At 33.7% G+C, this 16,175-nt stretch overlaps 1 protein-coding gene across 3 annotated transcripts in view; it reads right to left on the bottom strand.

Moving 5' to 3' along the window:
• PKD (serine/threonine-protein kinase D3) overlaps nucleotides 1–16,175 on the bottom strand; it is an 86,769-nt gene that overhangs the window by 39,035 nt on the left and 31,559 nt on the right. For 2 of the 3 annotated variants that reach the window (XM_089641177.1, XM_089641179.1), the window contains exons 2-3: nucleotides 7,189–7,323; nucleotides 6,781–6,925 (exon numbers count right to left, since the gene is read on the bottom strand). In XM_089641177.1, coding sequence (XP_089497303.1) covers nucleotides 6,781–6,925; nucleotides 7,189–7,314 — 271 coding nt within the window. In that variant the 5' untranslated portion in view covers nucleotides 7,315–7,323. Of the gene's footprint in view, nucleotides 1–6,780; nucleotides 6,926–7,188; nucleotides 7,324–9,084; nucleotides 9,135–16,175 lie in introns of those variants that run through there. The other variant, XM_089641178.1, reaches the window with a different exon arrangement.

The raw sequence follows: 16,175 nt of genomic DNA, 5'->3' as shown, positions 1-16,175 counted from the left end.
ACATCCAAAAAATAATAATCAAATTCGGAAGTAAAAAAATAAATAAAATTAACATATATGAGCTAGTCTATAGTTTGTAATAACATAGGTTGTACAGCGCCCTTGAGGTGATTTTGCACAAAAACAGCGCTATACAAATCTTCCAAATATTATTATCATAAATTTACAGACAAATTTATACAAAGTTGTTTAGATTACTCCACTAACATTACATATAACAGAAGATGTAGACAGAAATCAACTAAGAATTATTTCAGTATTCGAGTTCCATTATTTGTAAACAAAGCAATACTTAATCCCTTGAATGATATCAATATTAATAATTACAATACAAAGACTCCATAGTCTGAAATCAGTATAAATTGTTATGCAACAGCGAATTTCCAGTTGTAAACAATTGACATAAAACACATGACAGAGCTGACAGTTTAGGATTAATGTCTTATCTTAATAGTATATAATTATACAATCAAATACATTTCATGAAACAGAGGAAATATTTTTGTTGATCCACCTTTTTGTGATTATAGTAATCACACAAATCTTAATCCTAATGATTACATACATTAATATCAATGTTTTCCTAGAATCCAAAATTATATATACCGTAATATGGGACTTTTGAATCGGCTTTGATCATCGTGGATACCTGCGTAATTCTCGTAACCACTCAGAAATTACCCAGTTGTAACGGGGTTATTAAATAAATTAACAATTTTAACGATAATAAATTATTATAGGCAAAATTAGTCGCTTTTAATTTCAATACAAATTGAAAATATCTCCCGAGTAAAAATAAATGCCGCCGACGGGAATTGAACCCGCACCCTCTGATGTCTGGTCAGTCGCTCTGGACCACTGAGCCACGTCGGCTTATTTCCAACAAGCCAAATAATTCAATATGTACTGGTACTTCAATCAACAATTACTGATTTTTATATTTTTTCTTCCTGTAAACAACCAACTTTATTTTTTTAGGAAAGGCGGGTTCAATTCCCGTCGGCGGCACTTATTTTTCCTCAGGAGATATTTTTAATTTGTATTGATATTAAAGCGACTAATTATTGCTTATAATAATTTATTATCCTTTGAGATTTGCATAAAAACCTTGTCTTATAAACATTAGTTCATCAATAAAAAATTAAAAATTTTAACCGTGAACACAATTAGTCTTTATTTTGGGTACAATCAATTTATAGCAGTTCAACAATAGTAAGAGAGCGTAATAAACTTTTACTACCACTTTATAGGTTCACTGAGGAAACAGGTTACACCTGTATCGTACATCAAGAAGGAACGTGATATGTTCCCTTTCCTTAACTCTTTGTTCTACCAAAATGGTTTCAATGAGTACAATCTCCCTCTGGGTTAACTGAACTCCGAAGCCAACGATTTACAAAGCATGGCTTGAGTCAGTCCTGCCAGAGGTTGGCGAAGCTAGGTAACTTAGCTTTCTACAGCAAAACATGACCTTTTATTGGTCATCACAGCTGTGACACCCCTTCCGGAGATCACATCTGTTAGCCAGAGCGGCGGGGTGATAACACTAAGCAATAACATCTCTCGCCCTAATTAGTAAGAGACGAAGCCAAGCGGGAATGAGAAAGTATTTGACCGAAGAATTAATCAATATACGCTCAGAATTGGTATACATAGTAACCGGTTTGTTATTAACTAAACTAACTAACTAACTAACCATCACGCTGATTTATCGCAGGGGTAGGCAGAGAGGACGGACCGCCAAACAACTCGGTCTTGGTACACACTCCATGCCTCATTCACATTCATACATCATCTCATACATACTCTTCTATTGTTCTGACTCTTGACATGGCCCGACTCAAGTATCTGATTCACTTGGTCGTGCCATGTCTCCCTTGGGCGTCCCCGACTTCTACTACCATTCACATTTGCATCGTATATTCTCCTTACACTCCTTTCTTCGCTCATTCGCTCTACATACCCGAACCATCTAAGCGTCCCTATCTTGATCTTACTCATTTCACTTACATCAGCCTTACACTCTTTGCAGATCTCCACATTTCTCATACGATCATACATGGTTTTACCACACATACGCCTCAGGGATCTCATTTTTACAGCATTCAGTCTACTTTCATCCTTTCTCTGCCAGTTTAATGCCTCACTTCTGTACATCAGGGTAGGTACCAGCACTCCATTGTGGACTGCTAGTTTCACTTCTTTGGACAATTTTTTGTTAGCGCCAAATGCGTTCAGTCCTTCATTAATGGTGTTACCTGCATGTACCCTTCTTTCAATATCTCTGTCAGCCTTCCCATCTCTCTAGAACATACTCCCTAAATACACAAACTCATCCAACTGAAATCGGTGAAAGTTCTTCACCAATTTCTTTGAAATTTAGACACAATGTTGCATTCGAATATGCATGAGTTTTTATGTATTGCATATATAGATGTCACCTGTTAAAGGTAAAAACATGATTTTTTTAAACAGCGCCATCTGTTGCACGTAAAAGCAACATGCGCTATTGTTTCTCTATCTACACAAACAGACCGAGCCACAATAACGCGTGGCGGGGTACAGCTAGTATGACATAAATTTTTTCAATACAAACGATTTTATAATAAAGTTATTTAGGTTCAAAGTTGAAAATTGTCCCCAAAAGTCACCCCATTTTACGGCACTTTTTTGTTTGAAATTAATAGAGTTGCCTTTCATTACTAAGTCAATTACACGCACTAGTGAAGGAGATTTTTTAACCTAATTGCTGCAACGTCGAATTATTTATGAATAGTTAGTCTTGTAGAATATTAAAACCAGCCTTGCAGAACATTCTGAGAACCAGTTCAATAAACGATTTTTAATCCTTGTGACGGAAAGGGAAAAAATGTGTTTTGTCGAGACATTTTGTCACACTTCCTCCTGTGACCGATCCAATTGTGAGAAATTATCTATAATTATTGAGAAATCATTCGTTAACTTAACCACAAAGTGAAAAACCTTGGAGCGCAAGCAGTTTAATTTATGCGTGAATCACGCTAATGATTTTATGAATGAATTAATACAACAATGGGCTATAATTATAGATACTTATACTATGTTACATAGCATATACTATGTTACATAGCATATACTATGTTACATAGTAATAGTACGCGTATAGAAGGCGCCGGTCAATTCATTCACAGGTTTACGAGTCATTAGTGAAATGGAATAAATAATTGAAATGAAAATCACTGCAAATCCATCAGTAAGCTATCCTAAAATTTAGTTCGACAGTCCTATAATGTTATAAAAAATTTCAATCAATGGGAATTATTCTACTATGATAATACTGCATATCTCCAACGTGCTCCAAACGTATAAAATCGTTGTTGATTTTGTGTCTCTTCTGGTAAATGGCCAAATACACGCCGTTGGTAAGCTCGTAGTAGAAAATGGTAAATCTACATCACATTTGGAGTCGATTTTGAGATATAACTTTATTTGATTTGAGTTTTCGTTTTCGAGTAAATCAAGTTCAAAGTTTTTGGTCAAATGTGAAAAAATTCGGTCGCCAGGGAGTTAATAACAGAAGACGTTTAAGATCTTTTAAAGTGCGTCATAGAGTAGACTGGACTCCAAAAGTTTTGTAAACCTTTAGTTACCGAAAATAACATTTTTATTAAAAAAAAAATTTAAAATCAGATTATTATTTTTTTAGGATATTTACGAGATGTAGATTCACTAGTTTCCCACTTGTTCTGCGTGTTTAATAACCGTGAATAACTTAAAGGAGATGGATTTGCATTCTCTTAGGGTCTTGAAGATACCCTTAAAATAGAAATGAAACATTTGCAGCATTCCCATATAAAGATTGCAACCCATCGAAAATGGGGAATCCATCAAACAGACTGCCCTTTTATGCACAGGGTTAAGGCTCCATAATAAGCGTTCAAAAAGAAGAAGTTAGTTTGAAAAGGAGATATGTAAAAATACAAAATATAGATGGAGCGCTATAATATTTAAAAAAAAAAAAACGATAATAATTAAACGAACATTGTGAAAAGATTTAATAAAACACGACTCGTTTAAAATAGAGCAAAAATCTCTGGACAAATGCATAAGTTGCGTTTAATGAAACACTTCCAATGTTTTTAACATATTAAATAACAGAATATAAGGGGTTTTTAAACTATAAATGATAATTACCGTTTCTGCTCCACAAATATATAGATGTTATCTTTAAAAAACAAAAAAAAAATTGTAACTTAAAACTTAAAAGTGTTCAAGATAATAATGTCATAAATTGGTAGAAGTTTTGAATGCAGGGGATTAAGAGTTTGTTAGATATACCAAGGGGCTCCAGACCAGAGGTGGTTACCAATCTCAAGGCTAGGGCGCACTTGAGATTTGTACATGGTCAGCAATTGTGTAATACATAATTAGTTATCTTTGCAAGACTTACAATCATGAATGGAGAGATTTAATTGATAGCAACTAATTGATGGGTAAAACGTAGTAGGTTTGTAAGGAGTAATTATACACGGTGTCCGGAAACTCGTAGTACAAGCGGGAAACTGGAGAATCTACACCACATGGGGAACACAAAAAAACATAAAGTTTTTTGATTTGAGCATTTTCAAAAAAAAAAAAAAAAACCAAAAAAAAATATTTTTCGGCTATTTTAGGGTTAAAGTTTTTTCTGGTGTTTAGGGTTGAATAACAGATGTTTTAACCCTGCAGAGCAGAAATATTTTATGATTACACCGGGTTAAATGAAGGGTGATTTCAAAATAATGCTTCAAATCCGAGTTTCTTCATTTGTTTTACTTTCAAATAGTTTTAATTAGTTGGGTACTTTGATCTTCAGTAATAATTTATAAGAATTTGATTAAAAAAAAAAAAAAAAAAAAAAAAAAAATCAACTTCAAACTCGATTTACTCGATAACGAAAGCTCAAATAAAAAAAAAATATACTACAAAATCGACTCCAAATGTGATGTAGATTCACCAGTTTCCCGCTTGTACTACGAGTTTCCGGACACCCTGTATACAGAGAATAACAATGAACTTGCTTTAAACTACAAAAATAACAAAACATTACATGACGGGCAATCATAACATTACTGATTATGTAATATGGGTATATGTATTGTGGGCACAGTGGGGCCATTTTTATCAGCAAAGTTCATTATATTTATGACAGTGGGCATTTATTTCATAATCTAAGATTATTTTTATTGTATAATCATACAAGTAATTAGTTGACAAAACCATAGCTAGCATTACTCAACAAAAGATTTTAATTAAAAAAAAAAATAGATTTGATAATTTGTATATCTTATATGTATATTTAACTTACTAACCATCACGCCGTTTCCCCGCAGGGGTAGGCAGAGAGGACGGAGCGCCAAACAACTCGGTCTTGGCACACACTTCTTGCCTCATTCACATTCATCATCTCATACATACTCTTCCATTATTCTGACTCTTGACATGGCCTGACTCAATTATCTGATTCACTTGATCGTGTCATGTCTTCCTCGGGCATCCCCGACTTCTGATACCATCCACATTTGCGTGTATATATATTTACAATTAGTAATATTATGTATACATATTTACATTGTGATTGAACATGGAACATCCTGTTGACAAACTGCTTAATTGTAGTTTAATGGGATAGAAATTTAAAAAATGATGTTAATTTGAATGTGGAATTACGTTCATAGTTATTTAATAAGACTTTGAATATTGATTACACATCGCCTTTTAAGCATTATTTTCTTTTGTATATAAATACTCCTCTCATAAACACGAGCTTGAGTAGTAGAATAATTAGGAAAAAATTATTTATTTTGCATACTGTTATAATTTTAAATTTTATTTTGTAATAAATAAAGTGACAAATTTTCCTAACAGACTTCACCTAAGTTTCTACAAACTTTTTCCTTATTGAGAAATAATTATTGTAATAATATTTAGGTAAGCAATATAAAACATGAAAACACTAATCAACCTGTAAAAAAAAAGTTTTTTTCACTATAATACATCTATTATCAAAATTATTTTAAAAATTAAAAAAAATAATTGTTTGTTCGATGATTAAACCTTCCTATCCAGGAACTGGAGTCAACACCTCTACAAACCGAGCCAAATCACGATTGGATAAGACCGATATTTACGGAACTGCTCTAATGACATTGAATTTCAGAGAAATGCGAATATGTCCGCGTCTTGGTGCATGATTCTCACCAAAAGTTAATAGAATGCATTGACATCAACAACGAGTCATTTTGCAGAGTTTCAGCTCCATAGGATGTCAAAAGTGGGTTAATTTCCAACCAAATCCTGATTGGATAAGACCGATATTTATTGCGTACATTAACTACTGTAATGTCATCGAATTTCAGAGAAATGCGTATATGTCCGCTTGTATGTGCGTGATTGCAACCAAAATTTGATAGAATGCATTGTCTTCGACAACGAGCCTATCTGCCAAATTTCAGCTGGATCCGATGTCAGGAAGTGGGTTAATTTCCATTTAAATAAAGAATTAAGCGCACAAACAGACAGACGCAGATAGCGACTTTTTTTAGTATTTCGGAGATATTATCTTCAGTGAAAGTATGAAAACCTACTTCAAAAATTTCGAATTTTATATTTTCCAAACATTCTAGGTTTTAATATATCACCTGATTAGTAATATTCAACTGTAGTTTCATTGACCTAGAAATTTTTAAATTAAATTAGATTTCAGTATTTTTGGACAATCAAGATTCTCGACTTTAAAGTAAAGATTGTAAGTGGACTTACGATTTGCAGTGAGAACTATTTCTATAAGGGTTTCGTCGATGACGTCCGAGGCGGCGTTGATCAGTTGGAGCACGTTGGGGGAACAATAGTCATGACGGAATAGCAGCACTCGCTCCGATAGTCTGTTCAGGCCATTGTCTGGAATCTGCAAGCAGAGAGATACATACTTCAATTATTGGAATGCTACGAAAATACCTCTGGGCTCTCCGCTTCTGACTCCTGACTCCTAACTCCCAAAGACGCAAAGAAGCCAAGAAGCAAAAGCGCTGATAATACCCAACACCTTACACAGCGCCTTTGAGGTTTTTACTATCGCCAGGTGCTATTTGACTCAGGGTCGGCCTTGGCACTGTTCATTTTGAGTAGTTGCCTGGTTCGTCCAGGGTTTAGTCATTTGGATGTACTGACCTTAGTGTGTATGAACTCGCAGGCCAGGTCCTTGAGCGAGCGCAGGTTGAGCGAGGCAGCGGGAACGCTCACGGCGTCCCGCAGCACCCCGAACTGGAACAGAAATGTCACCTCGGGGCTCTCCATCTTGAAAACCTGCAACAATATTATAAACAATCATGTTAGTCCAACTGTAAACCAAATATTCAAAGGATAACGTTGAGCCTCAAAAAAGGTTGAAATATTTCACCAGTAACAAAGGTTAGGTATAAAAATGACTGAAATTTAAAGATGGCCACATATTCATTACACTGATCGCAATTAGGGTTTTTTAATTTTTTTTTTAATATTTAATAAATATTTACAAGATGATGCCCGTGTTGTGGTAGTCATACATAAAATACTTCATTAATAAAATATTATAATAAACAGATAAAAAGTAATAATTTGAAAATAAGAAAATCTAAGATAAAAACATTTAAGAATAAATAAAACTAAATGCAAATTTAGAAATTAAAAGTAAGGTGAAAAATAATATTTTGATGGAGATAGAACTGAAAGTTGAAATAAGAATTGTAGGTATTCTCTACTATAAGAGTACATGTTTAAAATTCGTGCCATGTAAGAAATTGGAAAGAAGGTGTGATAGAGAAAGTAATTTTTTTATATATTTTTTTTTTTGAATAGTTTTATGAGTTTAAGGAGTCTTTGTGAAAAAATTTTTTTCAAGAAGTGTATTTTATGTAAAATAAAAAGATCAGAATGGTAGATACTTTTTATATCGCCCTGATAAAAGAGCACCATTCAGAATTGAAATTTTGCTTAAAATGAGTTTAACCGTGTTTGGTGACCAGATTTGAATAGCCAGATACTTTTCCTCCCCACTACTTTGAGCCTCACAACACATGCCATTTTGGGATGCAATAGTCTCACTGGCTCCAGATGGTTGGGTGCAGTTGGGACTCTTGTGGTGATATTCACACATTTAAAAAAAAATTAAATAGATCTGTCACTTATTTTAAGTGTTTTCCTATCGAATTTCTTATTATTATTAAATAAAGTAGATTTTTTTAATTTTCTTTTTGTTAAATATACAAACATATTATAATAATTTACAAATATAGATATGTCGAGGCTAATTGCGAATAAATTGTATTTTTTTAACGAAACTGCCCACCTCAATTGAGAAATTATTTCTCGTGTTTGAATGGGTGTTTTTTTTAATTATTTTTTTTCTTACGAAGAAATGTACAGTAAAAAATTGCATCATTAGAATTCAGATCAATCTGTCAAACTATATATACATATAGAATATAATATTATATATTTTCATTCAAGATTTTAAGGTTCCGAAAAAAAAAAGTTAAGAAAAAAATATTTACGCAAAACGTTTTCAGGCACATATCCTAGAAATAACTAACTTATTGACGAAAACTTCAATCGCCCGGGCATTGCCGAGGAACTACACACAACACAACACAAGCGCGGCTAAAGGAATCCTATTTCCAACTAATGGAAAAACCACAAACAGTAATTTTACTGCAGAAACACAGGAAATTTGTGTCATTTTACGAGCTCAATATTAAGGACAAAAAATTAGAAACGTTATGATTCGAATCTAACAAATATAACTATAGATGGACAACTATGAACCACTGTTCACGAAACTAAATACTAGACACGTTATGATTCCAATCAACAAATATTAATATAGATGGACAACTATGAACCACTCTTCACGAAACTGAATAAAAAATAAACAATAAAATCTAAATATCGAGCCCTTTTCACAAGGGGAAACTTTTTAGCGTGGCAGTTCAGGCTCATCCATCAGAATCGGAGCTAAGCACTTCTTTCCTACAAACGAATTGTAATTTACTAACAATATTTAAATCCATTAATGAGATTTATTTGCACCTACGAACTTAAATACATTTTAATTCGGTGACCGGATAACTCATCAAAACGACAATACAACACGCCTTTAAAATGTGATATAAAGTCGTGAAATGATCGAATCGATATATACGCAGCATAATGAAACAAAAACTAGATAATTAGGTTACGTAGGTTAGGTTTGCATGTTTATTTGCTTTTAATGACTTTATACAATTTTTATCGTGGAACCGTTTATTTTTAATAATAATATTTGTATTTCATCACATTTCAAAGACAGTTTTTAGTTTTCGGATACGTCAGAAATTTAATTGGATTTTTTGAGAAACGGAAATACACACAAATTCTTCTACTTTCTGAGAGCATCTTAAAAAAATATAACGGTCAATATGCCAGAGGTCTGAAGGGTTAAACCTCGATTTGGCGAATTGTTCGTGTTTACAGTCGACTACGGTTCCGTGATATCGCCATGCTTCAGAGCAGAATTAGACTATCGAGTGACGCGAATGTACCACTTACACCACGGACATCCACAGTAGATCTGCTAGCCAGGCTATATTTGAAAATGATGCCAACGGCAGGAGAGGGTGTCAGATGAATTTACGGAGCGCCGTGATCACGCGGCTGTCATCTGTCAAGGTAACAGATCCCATACAAATAAATGATATTCCGTGGCAGTTCCCCAGTTGATCTCTCCCCCTCTCCTGAGGAAGATTATAGCGTAGAGTGACACCTCAATATATAATCTGAATAGGTCACGCCCAAAAAAGCTTTGATGCATATAGCGTGGTCTGTCACTACCTTAATCCTTAATTTGATGCACTGTGGTGAAAGTTCTGAGAAAAATATATTGTACGAGATTTTCGAATATTTTTGTGGGTTTTGCTCTTCAATAATGTTTATTTATTTTTGAAAATGGTGGCTCGCCTCAGGTCATTGTATTTTGGTATTTTGTTGTCTTTAAAGTGAGCTTTTGTTTCAAATGTTGGTTTTGATTTGCTAAATAATATTTGCTTTGTGATTGTAAAATAATTGAATATATCTTTATGTGATTCTCGTGTTTGTAAACACTTATAAAGTTGTTTGTTCATCACAGTGAACATTGTAAAGTCCCTAGAAAACAACCCCCTACTCGATATGTTCACTGTGATCAACATTGCCTGGTGGGTACATCGTGGTGCTTAGTTGACGGGCCGCGAAAATGAGTACCAAAATTGTACCAAGAGCGCATGCGCTATACGAAACTGGGGATATTTCCGATGCTGACAATGAATTTCGAAAAAAGTCATTTATCTTTTTTACTTACATCCCGAAGTTTGTGCACTTAACCCCCGGACACCCTGTATTAGCTCTATGGATGCAGGTACAAATTAATGTAGCAAGTTACTTAAGCCGCGTTTACACTATGTACCAAACAGCTAAATAGACTAACTATATAGCTGTGCTACCAGTTTTTGAAAACGCCACCCAAAAACAGCTCTACGGCCCGGCGATGGCCCAGCGTTATAATCCAAATCAAGAGCTGTATATGTAGCTGGAAATAGGGTATTTCTCCCATTCATAAATTAGCCGAGATGGTAAGCAAGGAACGTGTAGTTAGGTAAGCGCACAACTGACGGGCGTCTTCGTCGACAGCTGTATAGCTGGGCTACAACCAAAACGCCCTTCCATACCGGCTATATAGCTCCACTACACAGTTTAATCTTAACGACAATAGATGGGTCAATCTGTACCGAGGACATCGGTTGACGGCAAGACATATGAAGTAAAATAAATTTATTAAATTCCCATTGAAAAAAAAAAAGTAAAATCAATCCAAAAAGATTTGCAATACCAACAATAGGATTTTGGACCAAACCAAATAGAACGTCTTTAGAACATAATACATAATATGGATAATATATTCCAACTTTTCAAAACATAACTTAAATAAGAACGATCGTTGTTGGCGTTTCTCGCCCACACGAAGAACAACGATTTATCGTCGCTTAGCATTCAGAGGGTTAACAACATCCAAAGACATGACATTACAAAACCAATTACAGATTCCTAGGATTTCCATTGTAATAATGAAGAGAAAATTATCATAAAATTATGAGATGAACAACTACTCACTAACACTCCGTGTTTCAGCATTGGTGTTGGTGGGCGGTTCGAAGACAGAAGAGTCGCTTTCAAAATAAGGAAAATAATCAAATAAGAAAATAATCGCAGATCATCTTAAAGTGTTAAAATAAATAACAATAATATTATTATATCTAATTAAAAAACTTCGAATACACCACTATTTTATCAAAAAGGATGGACATGTTTAGAAACCAATGGTTTCTTCGTAGAAATAAATATAATATAGATAGTAAAAATGAACAAATTTAAAAACAGTTTAGACAAATAAATACCTATAAACAAAAATATTATAATAAGCGATGATTAATTAGTTATTATTGAAAAAAAATTAAATTAAATTATCGTAAATAGTTAATTATTAATCATTACATTTACGTATACATCCAAAACTTTTATAAATTAACGTAACAGAATCAAGGTGTAACAAAGATGTCTAAATAACAAGAAATTTAAATTATTATCAACTAGCTGTACCCCGCCACGCGTTTCTGTGGTTGCTGTCTATCTGTGCAGATAGAGCAATAATAATAGCGCGTGTTGTCGTCCAACAGATGGCGCTGTTTAAAAAAAAATGTTTTTACCTGCCATAGTTGCAATCTATACAGGGTGTCCGATAACTTTTATCAAAATTTGTGTTATGTTTATTTTCTCATACAAAAAATTCAACTTCTTTACCTAAAAACTACTTTAAAACTCTGGAAATTCTAAAAAAAATCATTTATCTTTTTTATTTGTACTATCATGGAGAATCAACCCCCGAAGTTAGCGCAATTTACCCCCGTATTCGAATGCAAAGTTGTGTCAAAATTTCAAAACAATCTGTAAAGATCTTTCGGAGATTTAAGATTTTGAACATTTAGATTTCTGTATCTCAGAAGTTAAAGGTCGGTTGTCCAGTTTTTTGTGAAAATGAGACCTTTTTAGTTTTTTCAGTATCTACGCAGAGGTATAAAGACGGTTTTCCTACGACAATGTGAAACTAAGTTAGGTCTGGCATTCCCACAATGTCCAAAGGAATTGTTTTTACTATTTCCCCTCTCCTGAACAATTTAAAAAATGTGACAACCGACCTTTGACTTCTGAGGTACAGATTTTTATTTATATAAATAATAATAAGATAGATAGATAGTAAAAATGACGCCACAAAGTAATTCCGCAATTACGGAAGAAATAATATTATTATAACATTTTACAAAAACATACCGGCCCAACATTCCTAAGTGCGAATTTTTTTTACTGTATCCTACGACGTTTTTAGGTCGTGCAAAACCCGTATACAATACAATAATAATTTCTTTTGCTGTATCCTACGACGTTTTTAGGTCATCCAAAGCCCGTATACAATACAATAATAATTTCTTTTGCTGTATCCTAAAACGTTTTTAGGCCATCCAAAACTCGTATACAATACAATCATAATTTCTTTTCGTTTTTAGGTCATCCAAAGCCCGTATACAATACAATAATAATTTCTTTTGCTGTATCCTAAAACGTTTTTAGGTCATCCAAAACTCGTATACAATACAATAATTATTTCGTTGAAATAAAAAGCGAGTCTCGAACTACAAGTATTACGCGGTAAAGATATCGTTAAGAAGTGACCAAACTTAGAAACCAAAATTACAAAGAATAAGAGCCTCGTCCTACAGGTCGGTAAAATATCAACAAAAACCGAGTGCGGTATAGCGAGAACCCACCGAACCATATTGTATTTGTACTGGGGCCTGCAAACAGTGTTTATGTATATGAAGATAATGACATTCAGCGTAAGGGCGGTAAATGCGAGCACAAAATATAACATTCTTCTGTAATACATACACGATCCACTATCAGACACACTCACTGACCAATAGGATGCATGATCTGGGCAAAAAGTATGGGGTTGCTATTGATTTATTTATTGACTCCATTTATAGAATTAAGCATAATCTATACCAACACTTTGTCGAATCCTACAAATTAGAGTAGTGTTGTTGTAATTTCTTAATGTTACTCTTAAGTTTTACTAATATTGCTTCATATTTAGTTTTCTTTTTTTTATAATTATTTCTTAATATTTTCTCATTATACTTGTAATCACAATTTTACGATTGTGTATTTTTCATTTACTTTACAATGGATTACATCTATTTACTGTCAGTATCTCATGTATAATACAGATATTATCCTATGTACACTGCATCATGTATCACTTTTATGTAAAAGCCTTTTTAGGCGTATATATAATATATATAAAAAAATAAACATAAATCTTCAATTCCGACAGTTTTCTACATAGATTATCAAACATATTTTTCTACATAGGCACAAACTACATAGATCATGCAACATAAATCGCGTTACATTTCTGGCGTCCTTTCAGCACTCAGTTGTTGTCGATTCCTCACCGACCCGTAGGACGTCAGTCTTAATGTAATTTAACGTAATGACCAATGTTGACCACTGGTCGTTACACGGAACATGGCCAAGTAGCCAGTAGTTACCACGTTTCTGAACACGTGACCTATATTATATATAAATTAACTAGAACCCATCACGTTTGAAACGATTATCGTGATTTAAACCGCAGACCGGTACACATAACTAACTTATTCAGATATTAATTAAAACGGCCGAATTAATTATTGTTACGGTTTAATCAAAATGTTAATTGGATAGTATTATTGTTATTTTTAATTGTAAATAATTATAATTACCGTTGCACGGTAAAATTTGAACAGAAACTTATGCCCTGATCATAAAATAAACTTCCCATTGGAAGCGAAAAGTTCTTAGTTTTTTCTCTAGTCAATTACAAATTATAACTGCCTGGCGACACTTTAAATGCATCTATTTGAATTTCAATTTTGTTTTCGGTAATGAATTAATGCAAATCTTGGAAGCGGAAATTAACCCACTTCCCGATATCGGATCGAGCTGAAACTCGGCGGGTAGACTTGTTATCGATGACATTGCATTCTATCACGCACACATACGCGGAAATAATGCATTTCTATGAAATGGAAAGCGATTACAGTAGCTAATATATGTTCATGCACCTGCATCTTCCTCGATGGTAAATATATAAAGAAAAAAAGCGAAAATACAGGGTTTTCCAATAAGAGGTGTTATTTTGATATTCAATCGTAAAAGATCAATGGTTTCGTTGCTTGTGTGGTACGTAGCGCCGTCTTGTTGAAAGTAAACGTTGTCCAGATCAACACCATCCAATTCTGGACATAAAAAATCATTAATCATTTCTCGATAGCGCAATCCATTCACCGTAACTGTTGCTCCAGCCTCATTTTCGAAAAAGTAAGATCCAATGACTCCGCCGGACCATAAACCGCACCAAACAGTCACACGTTGAGGATATAGAGGCTTTTCATCAATAACTCTTGGGTTTTTCGAGCCCCAGATGCGACAATTTTGCTTGTTGACGAAGCCACCGAGGTGGAAATGGGCCTCATCACTCAAGATGATTTGCATTTGATTCACTCAAGTGAATTTTAATAATTTCAATGCGTTGTTGAAGCGTGTATCGTTCCATTTTTATTAATGGCGTAGTTTTTACTTGTCAAATGTCAAAAAATGACAGCTTCAAAAGTAACATCTACCGAAATAGCGGGCTATTCAAAATAACTCCTCTTATTGGAAAACCCTGTACATATTATAGATAAAAAATACTTTTGAAATGTATTGACGCTCCGGTCAGATCTGTCGTTCCGAGGCCTGAGGGTTAACACCAGTTGAAATTTGAACATTATACTAATTATCGGGGTATATGTATACCTTTCTATTAAGGAAACACGAACATTATAGTTATTTAGTTCGTGTAATGATGACATTACCGAGATCATTTTCGAAATAATCGACGCAAATTCAATCGACACATTAGTCCTAAAATGATACGAAACAATCAGAAGTCAATAAAAATTACACCCCAATAATGAAGCAATCTTCGGGGGTAGACCTGGTATTATTTAATCCGTACGTATAATTATTTTTATAAGCGTTCTACTGCATTATTATACAGAACGAAAATAACTTCGATTTACTGGAAAATGATTGCAGGCTTATTATGCGGACCTCTCTTTAAAGCCCCTGTCAGGCTGTCACTGGCATGCACAGTGCAGTAGTTGTTCAGACTAGTGAGGTTATTTATTTCTAGATATGTTTATTTTACTAAAACCCTCAATACAAAAACAAGATTTACACTAAACCTCGCAAGACTTAATGTAAACAAAACTATATCCCAAAAATGACCTTATTACATGGCAATAAAAGTATAGGCACAATAACCTATGACCTTATCACCTATCACAAAAGATCAAACAAACAAAATGATACAATTAATTTTAAAATATCATTAGGTATGCATTAGGCCGGGGTGCCAAAAATGTTTTTAATTATTTACATAATTTAAGAGTTATTCTGATTAGGGGTTTGTTTGATTTTTTTACTGTTCATTATTATAAATTATTTTTACATTTTCGTACCTAATTTCAAACTAGGGGTACCCCGCCTTTATAGTCCCTGCTTAAATGATTTTTTGAGTTGGCAACACCTACCTATTGAGCCTCGCTTCAATTAGCTTCCAAAATATTATGTCAAATATGAAGGATTAACCGTGTGCATTAATATTTAAGAACATAATATTAACGGCGGGTTGTTTCACGGAATTTGAACAATTCATCAAATTTCAATGTTGATTTTCACGATCCGTGAAGGTTCTATTCAAGTTCTGTTCTTATATCATTATTTCAGTTTTGTGAAACAATAATCGTAAATGCAAAAAGTCGTTCATTATTGTCATTAAGTTGAATCAATAGTTTTTTTAAAACACGTATGTATGTTTTAAATGTATGTAAAACAGAATCTCTTGTTATTACACAACAAACGGATTGCAATTTTTAGAGTACACGCGTCGGGTGGAAACGATGTCCTTGTTCTACCGGCATTTCAATGGAAGATGCTCCGAAGAAATAGCGTTATTGATCCCTTCG

This window comes from Hesperophylax consimilis, chromosome 16 (assembly GCF_061612785.1).
Source record: "Hesperophylax consimilis isolate HC1 chromosome 16, BYU_Hcon_1.0, whole genome shotgun sequence".
Lineage (NCBI taxonomy): Eukaryota > Metazoa > Arthropoda > Insecta > Trichoptera > Limnephilidae > Hesperophylax > Hesperophylax consimilis.
This window is presented reverse-complemented; position numbering and strand designations above follow the sequence as displayed.